Source organism: Myzus persicae, unplaced genomic scaffold (genome assembly GCF_001856785.1).
Source record: "Myzus persicae strain clone G006 unplaced genomic scaffold, MPER_G0061.0, whole genome shotgun sequence".
Lineage (NCBI taxonomy): Eukaryota > Metazoa > Arthropoda > Insecta > Hemiptera > Aphididae > Myzus > Myzus persicae.
Window position 1 is genome coordinate 16,057 of NW_019101643.1, and position 25,835 is coordinate 41,891.

At 30.5% G+C, this 25,835-nt stretch overlaps 1 protein-coding gene across 1 annotated transcript; it reads left to right on the forward strand.

The window, feature by feature from the left end:
• Positions 1–276: 276 nt before the first annotated feature.
• Positions 277–25,416, forward strand: LOC111029928 (GAS2-like protein pickled eggs). The gene is made up of 9 exons (XM_022309174.1): positions 277–527; positions 5,734–5,904; positions 12,557–12,835; positions 12,914–13,138; positions 15,943–16,050; positions 16,194–16,287; positions 16,677–16,767; positions 18,344–19,320; positions 24,677–25,416. The coding sequence occupies exons 2-9, from the start codon at positions 5,734–5,736 to the stop codon at positions 25,132–25,134; spliced, it is 2,403 nt and encodes an 800-aa protein (XP_022164866.1). The 5' UTR covers positions 277–527; the 3' UTR covers positions 25,135–25,416.
• The last annotated feature ends 419 nt before the right edge of the window (positions 25,417–25,835 follow it).

A 25,835-nucleotide genomic window follows, 5' to 3' on the forward strand; every position in this document is an offset into this window, starting at 1 on the left:
TTCCGCGACTCGATGACGATTTTCAATAATAATTTAATATAATATTATTCTTTTATTATGCTTCCACCTACATCATAATAATACCGTTTTATTTATTTCCGTGTCGACTTCTTCCTCGCCGTCCGCACCGCGACGCGTATCCGTATTGCGTTACCTACTGTTTTCTGTTTTTCAATACTTCTTATAATTAATTTTTCTTTTAACTCGCCCACATTATAGTATAATACATTATACTAATTATAGTATATATTATCGCTGTAGTAGTGTTTCGTTATTAATATTATATCACCGTGTTTTTTATAATATAATAGTTAAATTTATTTTTTAATCAATTTAATATCGTTATATACATATATATATATATATATTGTAGTATTTCTGTATGCCATTGACGGCCAATAATATGGCTAGTCCGAAGACTATCAATACTAAATACTTCACCATTACAACAGTTGCTTTTACATTTTTACATTTCTGACACTGCTCAAATCCGGCCCTGGTGATTCCGTCATCCATCAGATACCGAGGTTTGTAATTGATTTTTAAACAATTGATAAACGCACGAAAAGCATTATATAATGTGTTTATGTTATGATAATGTTTCATATAAAATAATATATGCAATATATTATATATTCAGAGTCGATATATTATACACGGAACGACTTTCGAACAACAATATATTACGAGGAACGTGTATTTTTAATTTCGATAATTATTGTCGAATGTAACTCTGGGTGTTGAAATTTTTTTATATGTTACATTGTTATATAGATCACTGAATGTGCACACATGATAAATATATATATATATAAAATATTTAATATATATATATATTTATATTAAATACTATAGTCATTTAGATAAAATAATACTGTTATAATAGTCGTATTGACTCGTTTATTGGTGTAGTCATGTATAAGGTAGTATATAGATACATAATAATAATATAAATGTAATATAATATTATGATCGTTGACCCTCAAATAATCATACTCACAAGGAAATATCCTTGTCCACCCCAATAATTAAAGTAGTCTGGACCGCTAGTATCACTGCTCCGAGTATTTCCAACTACATTGTGTAGTTTATATAATTGTGTGTTCAGTGTTGGTCAATGTAATGTTCCATATTATTATTTGCGATCATAACTACAATACGTGTGTGAGGTGTGTGCATGTGACGGTCAAAGGCCAAAGTTGAAATCACGATTACAACTGTAAAGGTACGTGGTTCTTAGGAGTTTAATATTTTGGTTTCGTGTTATCATGACGTTAGGGTATTCAGCCAAATGTTAGGTGTATATGTGCAGCACTCTCGCGCTCCCTTTGCCGGCTGCGGCCCAATCGATTGCGCCAAATACAATGCGCAAAAATGTCCCGACTCCCGAGGTGTGTCGCTTTTGGCCACCGGAGGGCAGGAATATCAATAAAATGCGGTTCTTTTATAACACATGCTTGCAATGCTTATAATTAAACACGTGCGCAGAGTTTAACAGTAACCGTATTATATTACTTACATAAAAAAAAAATAATACATTGAGACAAATATAATAGGTACCCACCCATATACATATATTAAAGATTTAGTAAAATGATCGAATATAACATAAGTACGTAATAATAAATATTCTCATATGAAAATTTAAAACCATTTTAGACCGTTTCTATAAATCTCATTTTTTACTTCCATCTTATCGGTTTTAAATTGCTATTAAAGTGAAGAATGAATTATGTTTATTATATAGTTTTGTAGTCTTTAAAATAATTAAACCTATTACTGCAAATATCAATCATAATAATATAGTCATTTAAATCATGAAAAATATATTATAAATTATTTAATTACAGCTAATATTTGATGAACCGTGGTGAACATTGCACTATAGACTATATGGATAAGTCCATTTTTAAATAAGCTATTAAATTATTTTAACAATGTATGATTTTATATTTATTTCAACTACTTACTAACTGTATGGCTAATGGGTATTGGCATAAAATAATAAATGGTATTATTATTAATTTAATTATTTATTCGATATAAAAATTTGCATTTTGTTATTTATTTTAAAATTACTAAATAAGTAAAAACAATATAATACATTAAAATCGAGATTATTATATACATACCTAGGTAATGTGTAATGAGTAGACTGTATAGATAAAATAACATTGCTTAGAGTAAGTTTTAATCATCAAATTTAAAATATGGTAAACTGCTTTTACCAAGAATACAATTTCGAAATAAAAAAAAATGTTTAAATAATTATTAATTATTAAGTGTAAAACTGTCTTACTTCACTGATACCTAGGGGAGAATTGTTTTCATAGTGCCTCCATAAAAAATATTTCATTGTATCAATTTTTAAATGACTATAAAATCTTTATAAAATAATTTTGGGTAGGTAGTGTGTTTTTGTTACACTTAAAAATATCCTAAGAGTTGCATAATTACATAGGCAGGTCTATCTAAACAATTTTGTAGATTCATTCTTATAATAATATGTTAAAAAATATAAGCATTACATTTTTCGAAATTTTCTCAATAGTTTTCGAGAAACAAGGACGATGAAATTATTCAAAAGTATCCATCATTTAAAAAAAATATTTTTTTTTAACAGGTATATGCTTAAAATATTTATTTAGATGCAATAATTGTAGTAAATGTTTTAAAAAAAATATATTTTATGATAAATAATAATAATTATTATTTATTTCAAATTTAAAGACGTTATATTAATGACCAATGGCTATCAAATAAGTAGGTACCAAATTTAAATTAAAAAAATGTAGTTTAATTATGAGTTAAATGCATCTGTATACTATAATAGTATAATATAAATACAATATTTAATATTGTATGGGAGAGTATAAAATAAACTGTTATATAATTATTTTAAGCTAAATTTTTCACTTCTATATAATTTTACTGTTTACGCCAGACTGCTCAGAGGTATTTAAACTGTGCGTTGCTGTTACAAGGTGTACCGCGGTGCAGTGTAGTTAGTCAGGGGAACAAATAATACAACTTATAATAATGCGATTATTATCTTCTTTTATTCTAAACGTAAAATATTTAATTTTGGTTTTCTATGCATAGATATTACATTTGTTGTCAAATAATTATTGATATATTATAAATAAACATATTGACATACACTTAAATATTATCATTTTTGGTCTTGATTAATTCGGGAATCACCAAAATTTTGTGAACAAATGGCATGGCATATAAGAGTTTGAATACCTCTGGTCTATGAACTACGTTGATGTGTAAACTTACTGTCTTATTAAAATAAATACTCCATTTACAAAACACTTCTACTTACCACTAACACTCATTAATGTTACTCAGATTTTTACCAGTTAATCTGTATAATGCAAGTGCATATGTTAATATCACATGTGGAACATTTTACTTAACACGTGAAGAATATAATATGACGTTTGGTTTGTTCACATCATTTTTTAAATATGATGTAGTCATAAACTCTCATAACTCACGGTGTTTTGTATTATTAATATTTATTATGTGTTGTAAATTTATATTAAGTATTTTTAGTTATAATAATGGAACAAATTAAATTGATGCCATCTTGTTTAACAGTTATTGTTACTATAATGTTTCATAATAAATTTGTTTCATATTGAATGATTAGATTATTCCCTTCAGTATAAATAACAGCCCAATTTGGAAGTGGTCCGTTATAAACAGTGTGGGCGACCACCATGCCACGTGCGTGCTCTTTTTTTTAGCCACACAAAATCCTGTTGTTATATCAAATTTCTTTGAGTCTTTAATAGATTATTTTTAAACGTAAAATAATTGTATACATATAAAATGACTTGTATTATAATGAATTATACTATACATTCTGATTTCTAGTCTTCTAGGTCACACAATTATTGTCATGAAGGTACACGCATTTTGGTATTATAGAACTAATTTATCACCTGAAAATAAATAAAATAAAATAAATCTTTTTTGATAGTGATTTTGAGTACAAAGACATGATATTTTAATACAAGAATACTTTCTGATATCATATTAATTGTTTATTTAATATATTTCGATAATCTGAAGGTTCTCATAATTTTTGTCACCTATAAGATTAAAATGTTTAAACCATAGTTCCCAAGTTTACACTCTATCGTGCATTCAGTTCGTATACTAAAGTTTGTATTTATATAATATAGAAGTATTTTAAATTGTAGGTTTTTTTGGTAGTTTCCCATTAAATTTTAGAATTATAAATGTCACTCTTTACGTGTGTATATAAAGACTATATAAGTATGATTTAGTATTAAAAATTGAGTCACTTAAAATTATTATTCTATCTTTTATTTTTTGAATGCTTTTTATGTTACAATACCTACCTAGTACCTAATAATTATTTATTAAAAGAAAAAACTGTAATCAATTACAAAGTTACAACAATGATATTCAGGTGTATGAACTCAGCATAGCGAATTATCCGTGGTAATAAAAATGTGTAGATACATTGATTCTAATGAATAGTAAATGTGAATAGTGTGAGGGATAAATGCATGTATAATTTATTTGTATTTTGTATAATAATATGTTATATCTGTTTGTTAAATTCATACTGGTTATTATAAACAAAAAACATTTATTAGAATCCGAGATATTTATGTGTGAATGATATAGATTAGGTTAACTCTATACAGGTTTTCAATAACTATTTTTTAATAGTTTGAAAAATATTCAGTATTTGACATTGCAGTTCTTACAAATATAATATCTTACTTTTTAATGAATACAATAGTATTTTGTTGAATATTACTGGGTCAGAACGTGAACATTTTTAAAATATTATTTTCTCATTTATATTTATCTTGGAACTGAATTGAGATTTGTGAACATATTTTGTCGAAAAAGCATTTGCTCTGAAATTTTTTTGATTGAAAAGTATGTATTTGGAACCGTCAGAAAATATAATTCGGAATCCTATTAATTTGTAAACGTATTTTGTTGGAATAGTATTAGTTTTAAAACGTATTTTGCCGGAAAAGTATTTGTTTGGAATCGTATACCGTAACCTAATAATGTACATTTCAAATATTTTGCACGAAAATAAGTTTCTGAGCAATTACGATTTCAACAAAATATTAAATTTATTGATCACTTTAGTACTACAGAATAAACAATATAATATGTTTCCAATAGGTAGAATATGTCCCATAACGTTTCCGATCGATTTATTGTCCAACATCATCAATTTAGAACGCCGAATGGATTACGAAATCATAGTAATATCCATTAAAAACAGTTTAAATAAATAATAATATTTGTTGTCAACGGGATATTTTTCCACAAAAATATTGTTCCAAAGGAATAAATTTCGCTCTCTGTATATAGTTTAAACATATGCATAGGTATAGGTATCAACTACCTACATATTATTATACTATGCATTTTTAAAAGTATATAATTAGTGACCTTTTTGAAATGTTTTATGATTTATGTGTTGTCATATCTATTTATAGAATGTTGTACAATTTTGAAGTCTTCAAATCTTACAAACAAATAAGCTCCCTCCCTCTAAGAATTAAATAAATTCTAGTACTTAATATTTTTTATAGGATTACTGCATCATATTATAAACTAATGTTGTAATACTATTTCATAACCGGCTAAAATACTTTACTGATATTCAATATCAAATATATTTTGTATAATTGTGTAGTAATGTAAAATATTTTATTACAGATGGCATTATTAGTGGAATCACGGTCGTTTCGGCCGTTCAAGTCCAGTGAAGAATATCTTTATGCTATGAAAGAGGATTTAGCTGAATGGCTGAATGGTTTGTATCCTGAGCTCTACATAAACGTGAATAATTTCATGGATAGACTTGATACCGGCGTGGCTTTGTGCAAGGTAAAGTTATACCTATTCTATCATTATTATTAATCTAAATTCATGGTGAATCATGATATAAATTAAAATTAAAACGTGAACTATATGATAAAATATTATCACACTGAATCATCCCGTTATAATCTAACAATATGTCACTATCCACTGAATAGATCCAAAGTCTATGTTCTAAATAACACTATTCAAATTCAATATATATTTGCAAGCTACAATTTTTCAAAGTTTTTTCGGAATGGACTTGGCATGGATCTTACAATGTTGAGTTTTATCACTTTGGAAGATTCCATTTAAAAAGGTCATCTCTTTTTAACAACGATTATTTTTAAACTATACTGCATTCTTTTCTTTAAGTCTACTTCTAGATTTAGAATAAATGACTAAATATATCGATGTACATTGTAGGTTGAACAGTTGCAAATAAATTTACGTTAAATTATATTTAACAATATAATATTAATAGCTCAATTTAACAAAACAGAGCAAGAAATTTTTTCTTACATAATATTGTTTTACTTTTTATGAAAAACTTACTTTTGTTTTAAACAAATAACATGTGTTTTAATATCAATGATTGCTCATTGAAATGTATTGTTAGTATCTGTTATCCCAATTTTTATTCAGAATCTTTTTGTTCTTTAACTATGTACTAAGTAACTGGTAGGTACACATTTTTTAATATGAAAATATTTGAATATAAAATAAATTTATCATATGATTGTTTTGTCAAAATAAATGTACTTACATATAACCAAAATAATAATAATTAATCAAATAAAAAACAAAGCAGTTTATGGTTGAATAACATTATTTTATATACAACTAGCTTTCATCGTCTTTTTAAAAAATTAAAAGTATATAATTTGTAAATGCTTCTTACTAAACAGTTTTTATTCATTTCTGAATTTAAGTAAGAATAATTAATGATTTAGTATCAACAGCTTTTTTTATCTTTCTTGACATTGAATAATATTATAAATTAGTTGAAGAGTTATGTATATAGAAGTATAGTTTAAAGAACACTGATGAATAATTGTGTTATGTATTTGTTTGACACTTAAAAACGAGCAAATACCTACCTAGGAAAAAAAACCCATCGATGACTGTAATATCTAATTAGTATGAATATTGAATTGTGATCATATACAATGTTATCAACAATATATTTTTTTCTATATTTGTAGGTACTTTTATAATATTATTCATCATTCAAATAAATATTTGGAATATCATAATATTCAGTACTCTTATGAAAAATACAAATAAATATTTGAAAACATGGATAAATGGATACATCGTGTCTGAAAAATTCTATTAAATACATTTTTTTGTTATTATCATATAATACACTAAATTATTATTGATAAATATTTTTTTCATCATTGTTATGGTTATTTATTAGTCTCGATTCATAATTAGTTTAAACTATTTTAAGTGGTCTTGATGAGGGGACCTAGAGGAAATAACCACTTATTATCTGGAATCTATTCAATTAATCAGGTATAATTTAAGGCAATCTGTAAAAAAAGTTATTGTTTTAAAAATTATTATTGCGTACCCATTATAATCATTAATCCGCATGTGTGTACTGTGTGTAAATAACTATTCGCTTATTATTTGTATACACATATATGGTACAGTCAATTATTGACTACAATTATTATACATTTAAGTGCTATTATAGGTACTTGATAGGTCCTTATTCCAGTAAATCGTATCGGTTAAATTTACTGCATAATATTATATATTTATATACCTATAGGTAGTTTCTATTCCGCATACCGTCGAACGCGGTACGCCCGTTCAGTATTGTATCGCATATGATTGCCTCACGATTTTCTCTTTCCTGTAGGAAATCACGTACAACGTGCTCCGTCCATTTATTGATGGTCTCCATTATGTGTTTCAAACACCTTAATGGATTAATGGCCCTTATATTCTACCGGTGAAAATGAAGCAAATTGACAAATAATCCATGTATTCATACAAGTTGTTTTATTATGATTATTAAATTCATAAACATTTTTCCGCTTTGAACTACTTTAACGGGATTTTAGGGTTGTGTTCTAGTTCGTTTTCTCTTATGTATTATATTATTAATATTATCAGGTTTAAAATCGTATACACATATTATTGTTGTTTATTGAAATAATGCATTTTGTTGACATAATTTACTGTAGTTATGCATAAATTGCATACAATTTATTGATATAATATGCAATATTCTCTCGATGATGTGTACTATATTTGATGTTATCTCTAAAATAGACCACTATATATTATACGACTGTACAAGTCATTAGTATACTATATACGTATCACCCAACCATATTGCATTGTTCTTATTTTCATTTTAAAGACATTTAAACCTAGGATAGCATTTTATCGCGCTACACATAAACAGCTTATTATTTAATAGTGGTTGTAATATTATTCGATTCGTATAACATAGAAATTACGCTATACCATAATGTAATAACTACATTGGATATTGCAACTAACGATATCTGCAGCATGTTTTTACTAATATAGTAGAAAAATACTCGGCCAACTTAATAATTCTGTAAATTGTCTAAAGATAAATCTAACTTTTTTTAAATTATAATTTCGCAAGTTTGTAATGTCTTGTTGTATTTTTATTTATTATTTAATGAGTTAATAATATTAAAATTATAATTCTTTCTGCGTTTAAATTAAAAACAAATAGGTACTTTCTTTCAAAATTAATATGTCTAGTTTTAGAAGTATGTATAAATTGTTATTCAAGTTCAAAATATTTCCCTTTTCCGTTCCCATAATTACATCATTTTTTCTTACAATGCATGACTGAACTCCGGAAATGTTATAAGTTATAACTGATGAGTGTCGGTTTTCGTATCTCTTAGAACATAGATTTTTAATTATCAATTAGCAACACATGTACAGTTGGATAATAATTACCACGGAATATAGTGATAAAAAGTGTGTATGTATATAAACAACAATAAATAAAAACCCATTTTAGCTAACGGAACATTTTATCAACAAAATAATAATTATTACCACGTTACTCAACTAAATAATTATTACGTTTGATTTAAAATTTTTATACATTTAAATTTATATTTTATATTTTTGTAATAATGTTAATTTTTTATTTAACGGTATACGTGAGTACGTGACCAATAAACCTCTTGCTGGTGTCTTTCATGAACATTAGAAATGTTTTCGGACATACTAAATCGGGTCAAAATGAATGGTTATAGTATGTCAAACTAGCGTGTATACAATGTACATGATGATTTGCAAATTATATTCAAGTGTAAAGGTCGAAAAGAAATCTGGTAAATAAATAACTAGAATATTTGGGAGGCCAAAAACTGTAGACAGCATACATTTGAACATTGCAGATATTTGATATTATATTATGATTATCTAGTATCATAAAATAACTAGGTATGTTAAAGGATAAATGCAACATTTTAAGCAACCACTAAATATGATTTAATTATTTCATTCAAAAACCATAAAATATTAATAAGCCAATAACATTTTGAAAAAAATATTTTCTAAATTATTATTATTATTATAATCTTATATAATTTAAATTAACCACTGTAATATAATATAATATGTTGTAATATAAAATTATCTTACGGTTAATGGTATCTGTAAATAAATTATTCTTTACATTTTATTTTTATTTTTACCAATAATTATTATTACTTCAGTCCGAGCGCGACGCGTTGGAACGTACATACAAAATGCTATTCATTCATAACGAGTATAACGTCTTGCATAAACTATAGCCTGAACGGAGTCCTTATTTTCTCTACGAACGTAATTTATTTAATAAATTCGGTTTATAAGACTGCAGTAAATTATTTTTTACAGTGAGTTATTGAAAAATCTTAGTGTAAGCTCCTCATTTTATACGTCATGTCATACTACTCGGTACTCCACTATATATAATTATAGATTACTGAGATCTTTACCGTTTTCATTCATAATATACTTATTTAATTATATTAAGGATATTATTGATTATTCTACATGGTTCCATCATACTTATGTTATTTATTGCGTTTTGTTTTTTTTAACATATAGGTATATGTTTTGGGCTAAATACAACTTTTTTTTTTACTGATTTTTTTGCGTGACGTTTGTTTATTGCCATAGAAACGCAAATCAATAAAAAATCAATAAAATATAATATATTAAAAATCAATTTATAATATTTTTAGTTAATTGAATTCCTAACAAAATGTTGCACGCTACTTGATATTTCCTTCACTGCACTATACCCAAAAATATATCTAAGATTCCTCGATTTGCCTTGCAGTAGAAAAATATCTAGTAGCTATTCCTAATATATATTTTAATATACCTAATTTATTTATTTTCCTTCTTAGTTTATTAAGTTTTTGGCAAAACCTAAAATGTTAGAAGTTGCTTATGAAAATGGCAATAATTAATGACAGGAAACACATTATTTTGATTCGTTTTGGTTGTCACGCGTAAGGACATTACGCTGGTTATTTTCAGTCTATTGGAAAGCGTCATACCTATGTTACGATTGACCAAAGCAGATGAGAAATATTATATAGTTTGGGTGAAACGAAAACGATATACTTATTTACAGAGAAATAGAAAACAGCGATACTTTCAACGCAAGTTGAATTCAGATTACAATTTTTGCTGCGTAAATGGCTACGGTTGATTATTTTCACAATTCGATTTGCTCTACATTGTCTTTTTTTTCACCATTTCTGAAATTGTATATGCGTGGACGTTTTCTATAACTGAATATAAATCACAGAAAAAATATATAGTGTAGCTCTTAAGTTTTGAACAGAAATACCTCCATCCGTCCATGAACAACTCTAGGATATTTGTAGTCATGATGTTAACATAGCGAATACCCAATAATAATATAATATAGGTACTTGCAAAGCTATAGGTCGGTTTCATAATATATTTAAATACAAAATATATTTATAACTGTATGCCTATTTTATCATATAACAAATGTTTTTATTGTCTATCGACTGTCACGTACCTACTCAAGTTTCAAAAAAATAATAATTCTTATTCAACTTGCATTGATCATAGTTTCTTGCAAAAAATCACATCATTTTTTAAATGAAAAATAAAGATATTTAGTTTAGTCATATTTATGGTATATTGTCATATATATGTTTATAAAAAAATAGATTCTAATAAATATTTGTGCTGTGTACTAGTTTATAGGTACCCACTAATGTCTATTAGTTTAATGATTGGTTAAAAATGAATCGATTTATACCTTAACTATACATTTTATTATAAAAAAAAATAAATAGTAAATATCAATAATACATAATATATTTGAGGTTATAAAAATATTACTCTGGTTAAAAGTTCACGAGCATACTTAACGTCATACTTGGATTAGGGCGCAAATAGGTGTAGAAGCCTTTTTAAATTTATCCTTGGTTTTATAACAATGGACTGACCTAAATAAATCTCTTACATTGGATAAATTTAATTTTTACACAAAGTTATAATATACATAAAAATATTAACATATTTTTCAATTGTTGTTTGATTCAATTAATATTCAATAAATAAATATTTAGCTTATTATAAATACAGTACCATAATAATATATCCAAGAAAAATATACACGCATGTTTAATTATTTCATTCCTATATTTTAAACTAATAAATAAAACTACAATGTCAAAATTCATTTGAATGAATTATATTTTGATTTTAAAATTTTTTTATACTATTATAGATAAATTTGTAACAATGTGTATGTAATATGTGAACTTAAAATAAATAAATATTATGATTTAACATACATTCAGGTAGTCTTTCTGCAATATGCTGGATTTAGTATTTACTGGTGTGACATTATCATATAGGAACATTGTCGGCAATTGTTTCCATCTGGCTTGTACTGAATTAAATAATTGATTAAGTAAAATTACGGTCAACGTATTCAATATACAGTACCTAGGTATTGAACTGTTGTTGAATGGGTACTTAAGTAATAAGTGTCAATAGTAGTTAACACTGAATGTGTATTTCACACGATTTTTTATATTTAACTGTACTCTTTCATCTGCACTCTGTTGCATACTTGCTCAGATGACGTATCAATATTCAATATATTATAGTGAATGCTAACAAACCATCGGTTTGAAGCAAAGTATCACTATTTTAATAATCGCCCTTGACATGTAAAAAACTGGAACATGGCTAGGCTCATCTAACATTTTGATACTTTTTTATTTGCAATAACTACGTAGGCGTCAACTCGAAAATAATAATTTGATTATCTGATTGACGGAAAATTATAGACATAACTGCGTAGTATTGTTTATTTTACTTTAACATATACATAATACATATACCTACATATCTTATATAATTATAGCTGTCGACTTCTAAAAAAATTAACTAAAAATACATACAAAATAAAAATATAATATTCTAGTCATTCTAAATATGTCTACTTCTACCTATAGCTATCTTACACTAGATATCTAATTTAAATTTATGACAATGTTTTATACATGATGGAACTAAAGATATAAAATACACTATTATAAGTTATAAATATACGTATGTTAGCTAGAGTCTTAAGTAAATGAAAACCCTTAACATTATGTTTAATTTTATTTTGTAGCATTCAAACTGTGTGAGGAACTATGCAGAGGAACACGTGAATCGAAGACAAGCGGCTGGGAAATCTAATATTAGCGGCATTGCGAGCATAGTTCTTCAATTACCAGCTGTACGATATTTACCCGGCGCTAAAGGTGGTACGTTTTTTGCTAGAGACAATGTTTCCAATTTCATCAATTGGTGCAGAAACGGACTTGGTGTTTTCGAGTGTCTGCTGTTTGAAACAGATGATCTTATAATGCGAAAAAATGAAAAACACGTGATCTTGTGTTTATTAGAGGTAAAATTGTATTGTATAAAAAAGCTTAAAAAAATATTAATATGAATAAAAAATAATGATATTTATGTTTATTTTTAGGTCGCTAGACGTGGTGCTAGAGTTGGTGTGCCAGCTCCGATGTTAGTGCAAATGGAAAGACAGATTGATCGGGAAATAGCAGCAGATAAAAAGTATGCTCAATTTTCACAAGGAACTGATTTTAATGATGGCGATGATACTGATTTGAGTGACGGCGAAGACTTAACCGAATACGCGCCATCTCCTCAAATTGTTACTAACGATTTAAAAAGCTTAGATGAAATGGTAAGTGTGAAAATAGAGATATTTAATGAATAATGAACAATATTTGATGATAGAAATTTAGATCGGTATTTTACATATTATAATACAGAATTAGTTGTTACTTGTTGGTTGCTACTTTGTAGATACTTACTTAAACTATAAACTATATAGGTACATTTATACATTAATTATGTAACATAAGACCCAATAATACTCTACCTATTTAACCGTATAATGATGTACTGAAATGTGTTAAACGTAATATTAGAAAACGACCCTTCAATTTATTTTACATATTAGAAGAACTAAAACACGAATATATAATCATAACAATATAATATGTACAACCATGATTTTATATTCGAGTTCTACGCATTTACATAGGTTAATATTGAAATTACTTATAATAAGAAAAGTACTGCGTGATGATATGATAAAACCACAAAGCTAGGAAGTGAAATTTTTGTAGTATTGACAATGTAACCGACTACACTGAAAATTATAAATTTGTTATTGTAAGGGGTCTGATAGTGTGTAGTCACTTGTAGCTGTAAAAAAAATAATATAATAGAGTAACGGAATCAAGCTATATACAGTGATTGTCTGCGTAATTTATTGATAATATAATACTATTTTATCCTCAATTAAATATTCAACTAAATTAGATATTTAACTATGTATAAAAAAATTATTATTTGGTGATATGCGGAATCGAAGAATTTCTCATACCAGAAATATTTTGAAACGAGTAAAAATATTATCTAGAAGTATGACATTAACATTGTTTACATAAAATGTTTGAAAGAATAAGTCATCATAAAGGTGTGTATTGGAACATCGGGCATTTACATAAAATTGCAAGCAGTAGTACTTCAATATACGAAGTATATTTTCATGATTACCTAATATTCTCGGATAAACGCATAAAACATTACGCCCATATGAAATATATATTATACGCATGTATTAATGTATTATCATAAAAAATACGAGCATTGTTTGTAGAGTTGAGATTAATTTTATTTGAATAAATTAGATGTATTCGTACTTATTGAATACAATCAATTATTTCGAGATAACTTCACAATACATCCTTTCTATTACATGATGAAATATATTTGATTTATTCAAATTTATATTTTGTAACGGTCGAATTTATAGTTAAAACTATATTAACTAAATATTATACACAATACAAACACAACCATTTTGATATTTTGCGTTCAAACATAATAAAATTACTTATATTTAAATCCATTTTCTGGTATACAGTATATCTATACTATATGACGTAATATTATAATATTATAGCCGGTCAATATTATTTTATCATTGAAAATCAGTGTCCAATAACATTGTTTTTTGTTTTGTTTTGTTTACCGATATCATGATGATGTTCGTATAAAAATTATGATCCTTTATCGGTTTGAATGCCGCACATAACCTTGATTTTTATTGGACAATAAGAAAACGTCGTGACACTGCGAATTAGTGAAAACAAAGCGTTAAGAAGTTGCCGACCTTAGCCACCGGTGCAGCGTACCCGCGGCACAACTAGAACGAACACAGTGGATTGTGATTGATACAACCACATCACATACACCGGGCCCAACTTAATTAAAATTTAGTACAATGACATGAGAATAAATTCGGTGCAATGCGCAGTTATAATGCTAATTAAAAAAAAAAAAAAACATAAGTCGGCATCTCAACAGAAAGTTCAATGACAAACATGGGCACATTGTGCACAATATTGCGTGGAAATATATTTTATCCAAACGAAATACTTTGTTGCTTAAATTATATGAGTAGATAAAACCAATGTAGTATAATAGTATGTGAAAAATAATATATATATATATATATATATGAAACTCTAATACTGTAAAACCAGTTATTTCGGTAAACATTTCGTGGGTTGATAATCACTATTGTATAATATTATAATATTCATATAGCTAATTTCTATTATTTTCTATTATAGCTTTATCTCATGATCAATGTATTATTAATATTATGTTCTTGTTATTTGATGTACGATTACGAGAGAACAAATTATAGTTCAAGTTATTACATTATCTTAAAATTACTGATGATCATAGTAAATATGTTGAACAAATTAGTAGTCATTACATGTATATTATATTTTGTTTATCTTGTTTGAAAATAATTTAACGTATTTTTTTACATTAGTGCTTATCGTAATGATAAGCAATCTATATTAAATAGGTTAAATTATAATAAATAAATAAATTATGCAGCGTAAAATTATTATGACAAAATATTAACTTTTTTTTTAAAAAATATTATAAATATTTTTAGTACATTTGTTAGAATGTTATAACTTAAATTGTTGGAATAGAAAAGAGTATTTTTTTAGGAAAAATATTCAGTCTTTTAAAATCTGATGATATGAAAATAATAACATAAAACGAACTAAATTGTATATTTTCTTATTATTCATATAATATAGGCTAAAATAAGTAGATAGATTTCAACTGGGAAAAAAATCGTAAAATTATATTAGTTGGTTTGATTTGTCTAAGTACTGTTATTACTCTATTATTTCTGGCCACTGATATGAAATTGAATTCACGAATTTCAGTACGGTACTTTCTAATTTGAACGATAATATTTTTCATATTATACTACTTTGCTGTGAAACATGGTAGGTACCTACATACACGTATGTTCAGGTGCCAAATACAAATTACTGCGTTCGGCGTGGTTGCCGTGCCCACAAAATCTCATCTCTTATTATTTTTGTACCTTGTTTTTTATACATTAACCAAACGTACGCGTAACCTTATTTTTTATTTCATTAGGTACGGGATCTTGTAGAGAGGTGCAAGTGTCCGACCCAGTTCCCAATGATCAGAGTGTCCGAGGGAAAATACCGTATCGGTGATACTAAAGTCTTAATATTTGTCAGGGTGAGTGCTGTGTATATGGTATATTATTATATTAGTATATTAAATGCAATCGTGTTTGTAAAATATACTTATGTCCGTTCAACTAATATATTATATTGTTGTTCTATTCGGCGTGAGTGCATAATAATATCATCCTTATATAGATACTGAGGAGTCACGTTATGGTCAGAGTGGGCGGAGGCTGGGACACACTGTCTCATTACTTGGACAAACACGACCCGTGTCGATGCAAAACTGGTAAGCCACATTTTACCTAAAGCGAAAGAAAACAAATATATGTAATGGAAGGAAAAACATATCTTGTCCGCTAAACAACACACCGTAAAGCCGTACGTTATTATGTGGCCGCATTTATAATATATACCTACGTATTAGTGTAAAGCTTATGGGCGGCAGGGAACAAAAATAGAATACGTTTCCTACAAGGTCAACAGTAATAAAGTATTGGTGTAGATCATTTGTCGAGAAATTGATTCTTGCGTAAAATGTCCCACTGGACACATTATATTGTGTTGTTGTAGCGTTGTAGTTAGTTTTGGTCATGCGTTTGTTGTTTTATCGTTTTTAGTTTCTTTTTTTCTTTTTTTTTTTATTGTTTTTTTTTTTTATTAATTTTACTTAAATAGCTCATCGAGCCCCGGTATCTGCAAAACTGACGGGTGTCAGGAGCGGCGGGCCCACGTTGGAAATATCGCACGCCCAAGTACACTACGAAAGGTCAGTACTTTGTTGTATTTTACTGTATTATATTATTATGTTTGTTTAATACGTTTAGCATGTACCGAGTAGGATTTGCATGCAGTATATTATTATTCATAGGCATGTACAACTACGCATTAATAATGCGAAACTAAAAAAACATTTAATAATCCATTTGGTTTTTTGTTCAAAAACACATAAAAACCTTATATATTTCGTAAGAAATTTCTCCGAAGGAAACAGGAAAAATATCGTAGCACTTCAAATAAACTTACTGACATTGTAAAATCAGTAAGACATAAGCGCTGATAAGTTTCAAAGCACAAAGCTATAATATGTTATTATGCCATTTCAGTGAAGTTAGAACGAATAGCATAATCTTATAACCAAGTACAATAATAAATACCACAGGGGGGATTTTTTTTACTTCGAATAACGGCATTAGTGTTATGTTAATAGTAATATTATAATTAGGACTGTGAATATAATGCAATTAATTAAAAATATTAAGAAAGTCCTGAGCATATTAAAATATTAGTTCATATTCTAATTTCTTTTTAAATTTAAATTTGAACTATCAGATTTAGAGTAATCACAGTAAATTTTGTAGATACAGGATGATTTTGAAGCATGCTCATCCCATTTTTATGTTCAAATTATACATATATTCAAATTCTGATTTTTGAAATTTTTAAGTGTAGTTAAAAACGATATTTTTCGATTTTCACATTTAAAAATAGGAGTATCCTATGGCGATACCAACATTAATTTATCAAATAGGAGCCTACATATTTTAATGCAAATTGTAAATCAGATGATATTTCTAAATACTTTGACGTATTGTAATCGAAATTCGAACTAAAAATAATAAGTCATATAATTATTCGAAAATATCTTCTATATACTTAAAAATTCCAGAAACTAGAATTATGCATAATTTAAACACAAAAATGGGGTGAGCATACTGAAACAATTATCCTGTATAAGACAGGGTATGAAGATAGATTACATAATAATATAATATATGATGATACATTTCATTAAATAATGAGGTTCTTAACATGTTTTAAGAAAACTTAATTTGTATATTTGGAATACGTATTCGTATACTTTCATAAATATGTTGTTATTGTATTTAAGAACAAATAATTATAGAAATCATAGAAATCATTCGGAATAACCACATGCGAACACTTTTATTAAACTGTAACTCCCTCATCCATTTTCAATTATAATTGTTAGTTACTAGTACCTACTTATAACTAATTAATAGATTATTATAAAGTATAGTATTGTACACTTAAGAGGAGTTGCTTATCCCATTGGTATTCAAGTGGATAATAGTGTTACCGGTTACCACTCAAGTACTCAACTGTACACTTAATTTATATTATCTTAAATTTTTCTTAACCGTTTCCTTATTGTAATACATTCAACACAACATTTACTGCCTTCTGAGCTTAGATACAACTACATATTCACAGCCCTAATTTACCAACACTGCAGCTTCTGTTTCACCCTGCAGTTACATATTTTAATATCTCATAATTTACCATCTCCGTATGTACATGTATTGTGTGTGTATAATATATAGATCACCGCCAAGAACACGACGCTCATCCACTTCCAGCACCGGCAGCAGCGGTAACGGTGGTTACTCCGGCGGCCTGAGCTTGACGTCAGGTGGCCTAGCCACGGCTAAGCGGGCGAGCCGCCGCCGGAGCCGTTCGCCGTCCCCGCGGCCGACTGCCAAATTGAGCGCACCCGTAGACGCTGGCCGCCGGAGCAGGAGTCCTACTCCCCGGCGGGCCACCGACCACTTGGCCGTGGCCAACTCGGGTTGCAGGTCTAGGTCGGTGACGCCCAGCAGGAGACTTACACGGCGATCTGCGTCACCATCGTCCGGAGCTGGTAACGGCGGCAGCGATCGTTTGCTGAATGTGCCAAACGGACAGCGACAGTCCAACGACCGCAGCCGTTCGCCGTCGGCGGCGCGCCAGCGAAGCGGAGTGGACGACACGCCGACGCCAAAGATATCGGTGAACTTCACGCCGGAACTGGCCGCCGAGTTGAGCGACCGTCTGCAAAGATCTTCCAGAGAGTCGTCCGTGGACATACAGCACCTGGAGACTGGAAAAATGGACAGTGGCCGGAACGGTGGTGACGACTGCGACGATGGCGACGACGACGACGATGACGTGACCGTGGACACTTCGTCCACTTGCCGGGTTTCAGATAATTTCCGAGGCACCGGACAGTACCATGTGCTAAACCCCATGCCGGTGACGGCCATCGGCGAGAGGCGGCACTCGACCGTCAGGGAGGAAGAGTCCGTGGTGGACACGACGCCGTTCAGCCGCGTGTCGGACAGCCTGAGGGTGGCCGCATACGACGATTGTCCACCGTCGGCGGGCCGGAAAAAGTCGCATACGGCCCGCGGGGACGCGAAGAAGTCGGAGCCGGTCGGCACAGACAGTGGCTCGGAAGTATCGGACGAGGGCTACAGGAGTCTGGGTGTGGTAGCTTCGCCGCCGTTCAACTCTAACGTGAAACACGTGCAAAAATCAAACGGTAAGCGTCATAATATAATGTCATTTAAAATGCCATTCGTGCGCATATAGATCGACTCACTATGCGATAATAATTCATATCTGTACAAACATTGTACATTCTCCTAACTCGAAAATAACAGTTTCTGCATTTTAACCAATTTTGAAAAAAAAAACTCTAAGTTTACGTCTTTGCAGTAGGATTCGTTTTGATGTATTGTGTATTGCCGTTTAGTGTTGACTGTATATTATATGTACATTCTACACTAGGATTGATATAATATATACATTATTCAGTCACAATTATCTGTTTATAAACACCGTTTATAATATCATTAGCATACATTATAAATGTATACAATAATATATTGCTTACTGAGCGTTGACATTGGCATTGGTGTGATGTATGCCAGAGAAAATTTTATTTTAATAATACCTATGTAGGTACGGGTACAACGATACGCGGGTTTGTGTCGTTGACCTAAACGTACATATTATTATTAAACGAAAGAGGTTTTTCGATATTTTTTAGATTGGTCCGCTATTTGCCTATAGGTAACTAAATAATAAAAAAACATACTACGATGACCTTAACGTTACAAAATAAAACATGCTTAACGAATCACAATGAAAATAGTTCGATATTGATATTCCTTTTTAATCGGGACGTTATAGTTGTAATTTTTCGTCTCCGGGTCACTACATAAATATTTAACATTTTAAATTATCAAATGTTAAATTTTTTCTAGTGTTTTTTTTTTTTAAACAAGAAAATATAATTAATTCTCAGCTCAACAGACACGATGGCTAATTAAAGTAACATATGTTATAATTACTCACGACTTAGGACCACCACAAAGAATTAATTATATACAATAATTAGTTTTGTAATGTTACGATACAGGTAACATCCTACGCGTAGCCACAAGCGTTTTGTCACGATTGGTAATCTCGTTTTAATACATTTTAAATTATACTGAAATACTCATTCTTATGGGCTTAGTAGTCGCGTAATAAATGTGTAAACAATAAGTAGATTGGTATGTTACCTATACATCATATACGAATGTTTTGATAAAACTGCTTTGCATTTTGGTAGAATATATTTTTAAGTCTTGTGCATGCATTTTGAATTGCTGTGTATATATACTCTTATAGTCACATATACTTATAATTTATAACCATAATATTATAGTATATCTGATTGTGGTTAGAGTTTATGAATGTAATATTATGTGAGAACTCGCAGTCGACACGAACACCAAAGGATTAAATCAGGTAGGATGGATTGCAATAATATGTTGATGAGGTGGTATAGTAGAGGTACATGGTGCGGTATAGTAGTATAATAAACGTTTCCCCTCCTACGAGTAACATCACAGTTTACATACGCGGGAACTTCAAACCATCGCAATAACAATAATATCTTACCTAGAAAATGTTATTTCGCATCTTGTTGTAATTTCTTAACGCAACATTATTATTATTATTATTATTAATATTAGGTACTTTTATCATTATCTATTATACTGGTAGGTATATTGCATAGAGTAACTTATCTATGTGCCATACCATTCCACGGTATATTATTAAGCCGATTGAGAAATATCCGACGGTGACGACCATTCACTTGATCACTATACACATTAGTCTCTTCGCCGTTATCACTGTTGACACGATATACATTTATGTATGTGTGTAATAAATTATAATGCATACCTATGTAAAATATATATTATATATTTGAACGGTTTACGCAAGCTGAATTTATAGCTTAACTTGAATTTCAAAACTACACGAAGTCCATAAATATTCTCGTCTCGAACGCTGTCTCCAGATTTAGCCGACCAATCCCTTATAGTATATACATAACTGTCATACAAACACCTTCCCACTGTCCAGACTACTGTGTCGAAACCCTACGTGGTTCAACATGTTTTCAGTTGGCTGGCCTATACATCATCACGTTTATTATATATATTATAATATGCATATATACAATATATACATGCACGCATATTCCAGCGAATAATGTAATCCACGCGTATTTAAAATGTTATCTCGCCCACATTTTGACACGCCGAGCCAAAACCACGTACGTACGCAGAGCAGCAATTTGGGTTCAGATTTTTAAAAAAAAAATTGTTTTTCTCAACCCGTCAAAATTGCCCACGCGTGTACTATACCTGTTTGATCGGACTGCACTCCGATCACGGTGGAATAAGCAGTTGCGACAGGAATGCCGGGTGCTTTTACCTATATAATATAACCGTATGTATAACGTTTTATCCTGAACTATAGAATCGAAGGGTGTAGCTCGAAGCGGTGCCGGTATATTTGTAGGTAGGTATATAATATATTATTACGCGTTGTGCATAAATTATATTATTATTACTCATTAGGTACGCGTACCTACGCAGGCACTGGTAAATTTTCGGACGTTAAACATAACGTCAGTTGTGGAATAAACTCACACACATCTATAATATTTGATTAAACAAATTACGGATGAAGATAATTATTATTATTTTTTTTTTGATTTGCATAACTTTTACCTCATAAAATATATTTTACATAATAGTTTCGAAATAATAGAGAAATAATCGCATACACGATATTTTGTTTACAGTCGTTTTATAAACTATTTTCGAAAGCGTGCGTCCAACATCGAACGAAAAGTGGTTTAATTGTATTTCGAGAAAAACGCGTAATGTTTAAATTATAACATCGTTTTTCGACGTGATGTGATCTTGAAAATAAGAAATAATAACTTTTACTTGTCAAATTGACAATAGAGAAAAAGAGGGAAACTAATGAAAAGCGTACCCGGGTCAGCATAACAATAACAATAATAATAAATAATATAGTTCTTGAATAAACCACAAACGCGAACTCTATTAAAAAAAATACAAAAAATAAATAAGAACCGTCGGTATAATACTTTTGTGTATGATGCTTGTATAATGAGCATAATAATAGCTTTAGTTTTCGCCACTGCGCATGTTCTCGAGTTAATTGATCGCTCCGCTCGATGTCTGTTAGATTATAGGGTGTTAGCTGATTATTTCTAATTTTTATTAAAATTTATTGTATTTTTCAATTGAAGAAAATTATGGTTTTTATACCGTTAACGTAAACTGCGAGAACAGTACAAATGTATATAATCTGATGCCTCGATTCCTTCGCGGTTATAAGCACATAATGTTATGCAATTCAAATTACAAGGCATGTAGAAAAAAAATTGCTCACAAATTGACCGAGATGATCTCAGCGTTTTGTGTTTAAATAATTAATCTTTGGGCATAGGCGACGATCAAAGCCTAGCGGAGGTCGAAAACTGGAACATAGTAGTCGAGCTCGCAGTAATACCACAGCATATATGAAATATATATAATATATATTATATTCTGTGGTAATACTATAGTGGATTAATTTTTTCAACTCGTTCGTACCTGTGTGCGTGTCGCGTGACGACGAACAAACGAATAACCTACCTCACATTGCCGTTTAATTAATTAATAATTATCAATCGTTGATTTATTTTGTGTGATTTACGTTGCAGCCGATACCCTTTGGGAAGATGGAGGGGGGAGTACGCTATACCTGTATAGTTGTCCGAGCACGTATTTAACACTAACCTAACACAACTTCACGGACGTATCTTGCGTGCTTACACCGATTACAAATTATAATGGTATTTAATGTTTTCCCGCCGTATACGCGACTATGATGAATCGGCCGACGTCTAAAACGGATTGCAGTACGTTTGGGGCTCACGATTCGCGGAGACGGCCAAAATACGAATAGCCGCGGGGAACAGCGCGAAACCACGTCAAACGAGAGATAGGATAAAAAAAATAAAAAAATATTTTTATAATTTGTTACCTATATAACATACATCATGATACCTATATAATACCTACGCCACGCTGGGCGCATAATATAAAACGTACACACATATTATTATTATTATTATTATACGACTTTGCCGTCCACACTGTCGGACACGCCTATACATTTTTTAACATATATTATAAAATATAATAATATACGTGTGCCGTAATCGTCACCGCGGACGCGTCTGCACGACGTCACGCTAAACCACCGCGTGCTCAGTCGTAATAGTCGTCATCATCATTGTTATTATTATTTATAGTAGACCGCGGGACATACGCGCTATGACTTATTATTATTATTATGTAATAATGAAAAACGGCCGGATTCGGCGCGCATAATTTCACCAATGGTTCCTCGTAAAATATCTTAATTTCCGCCCAAAGTTCAAAACAAATGTTGTGCAAAAAAAAAAAAAACAAAAACGAGTAGGTAATAGAAAGTAGAAACGCTCATGATATGAAATATACCTAGGATTAATAGATTCCGTCGAGTCGGAATGCCATCGCCGTGGATCTGCTCAATTAGATCTGTCGGACGATTATGACCCAACGACTGGAATAGGTAAATCTCAAAATTTAAAGAGATGAAAAAATGTAATTACCTACTAGTTTTAATGGATAAAGTAAATGTATAGAACGTAATAACTATAATAATAAATTTCTGTAGTTTAAGAAATGTAGGAAGACAAACTACTGTGTATTAATAATAGTATAAAATACTGTAACTGGCTAAATAATAATAATAAACATATAATTGCACAACTCAGTGTTCAGGAGGAGTGTTCGACGAAAAATAATTTGAAATACTTGTAAGTTGTAAGAGTACTTTACTATAGGGTGCATTGCAGGTGAGGGGTAGCAATGCTATTGAGGCCCCCCTAACGTGGTAGTTTGAACAGAAAATAAAGGGTGTATGCAAAGAGAGTCACAACTCGAAACCACCACTTACCATTAGTTAGGATACTGATTACAGACGATTACAAACAACATTGCATATTATACCATTCCACTTAATTATATATTTTAGATGCGATGACCGATGAATATAGAAATACCAGATATGCGACGGACCTCAGGAGTGTCCTATTTTTCAGCCAATCGTTTCAAAAAGGGCAAACTTGTCCCAGCGTCGAAAACTCGAAACCATATAATATTATTTAAATGTTTTGTATACCGAGTACCCGCGAGTATACTATAATATTTACGTTAGGCACTAGGTACTTTTAATTGTTTGGTACTTGTTTTCCCAACATTCTTAAGCAAAGTCATACTAAGCACTTTTTTCCCAAGTTAAATATAAATGTATCAAGACGTATACTATATTTTTAAAATATAGTTTACTTCAGGCTTGACCTCCTGTATAATACAGCTCACATCATATTATTTAATATTTTTATAGTACATACACCTAATCGGACTTAACCTAACCTTACCTTACCTATACATCATCGCAGTGCGTCATCATTATGCTTTTGATTGTAGGCACGCCACCGGTGACGAGAGTGACGCGGCCACCACGAAGCCGTTCGGCGGGCGGCAAGGAGACGCCTAGCCCGCAGCAGTCGCCGTTCCGCCGAAACCGTTCTACCACCCAGTCGTCGAGACACCAGCAGCCAGCGCCAGCTTTCGGGCGGTCGCAGACGCCGACGCCGAGCCGCCGATCACCCGCACCGTATGCAGACGGTGGCCAACATCAACCATCGTTTTCGACGTCGTCAACGCCGGCCACACCGCTGCTGGGCCGGAACAACACGTGGAACGCGGCTGGCGGCCGGCACTGGTCGTCCAAACAGCGGCCGCAACTTTCGGCCGACACGTTCTGCCAACAGGTGGCCGACATCATAAACCGGTACGCAGTGATGGCTCCCAGTCCCCGGAAAGACTCGAAACCCGATTCGCCGATCGTCACCAGGATACCGGCGCCCGTCCAAAGGACTTGATCGTTTGTCGCCGTCGTCGTCGTCGTCGTCGATTGTAACGACGGGTCTGCTGTCAAATCGTTACCGAAGGGACGTGGTGGAGGGGAAAACCTCTTCTTTAAAAAAAAAAAAATTAATACTCTGTATGCTTTGGTTTTTTACTCCGATTCAGGCGAGTCCGTAGTGGTCTGCAAATATAAAATGGCACCATTGTCATCGATCTTTTATATTACCGTTGTGATGCGAAAGACATATTCTGCTGTTGCAGCACACCGGAAAAGCGATTTTAATAACAATAATAGGTATATTTATTCGGAACTACGACGACGACGACGAATATTATGTTTGTGTATTTAAAAAACGTTTTTTATTGTTATTGCGATACGCTATCGTTTTATGTGTTGTTTTTTTTGCAATCGGATTATATTATAATAAAGGTAATATTATATTATTTTTTTTTGTATAGTGCATATTATATTTATTATTTATTGTACGTCGTTATAATATTTAGGTGCGTAAATTAAAAATATTATTTTGTTGTTATGTGTTTGTCGACGATGGCAGACGGGGAAGACAATATTATGCTTTTCTCGCGCGAACGAATGGTGCTAAAAACCGACCTTAATTAGTGTTACGATTTTAATAGTATTATATAGTATATATTATGTACCTACCTACGATGATATCGTAAAATTATTATGGTCTGACGCAGTGGCGAACTC

Bases quoted from the DNA above. Each gene is read 5' to 3' on its own strand.
- LOC111029928 (XM_022309174.1), top strand. From the start codon at position 5,734: ATGGCATTATTAGTGGAATCACGGTCGTTTCGGCCGTTCAAGTCCAGT. The intron at 13,139-15,942 runs GTAAGTGTGAAA...TTATTTCATTAG, and splicing joins TAAAAAGCTTAGATGAAATG to GTACGGGATCTTGTAGAGAG. The intron at 16,768-18,343 runs GTCAGTACTTTG...TATAATATATAG, and splicing joins GCCCAAGTACACTACGAAAG to ATCACCGCCAAGAACACGAC.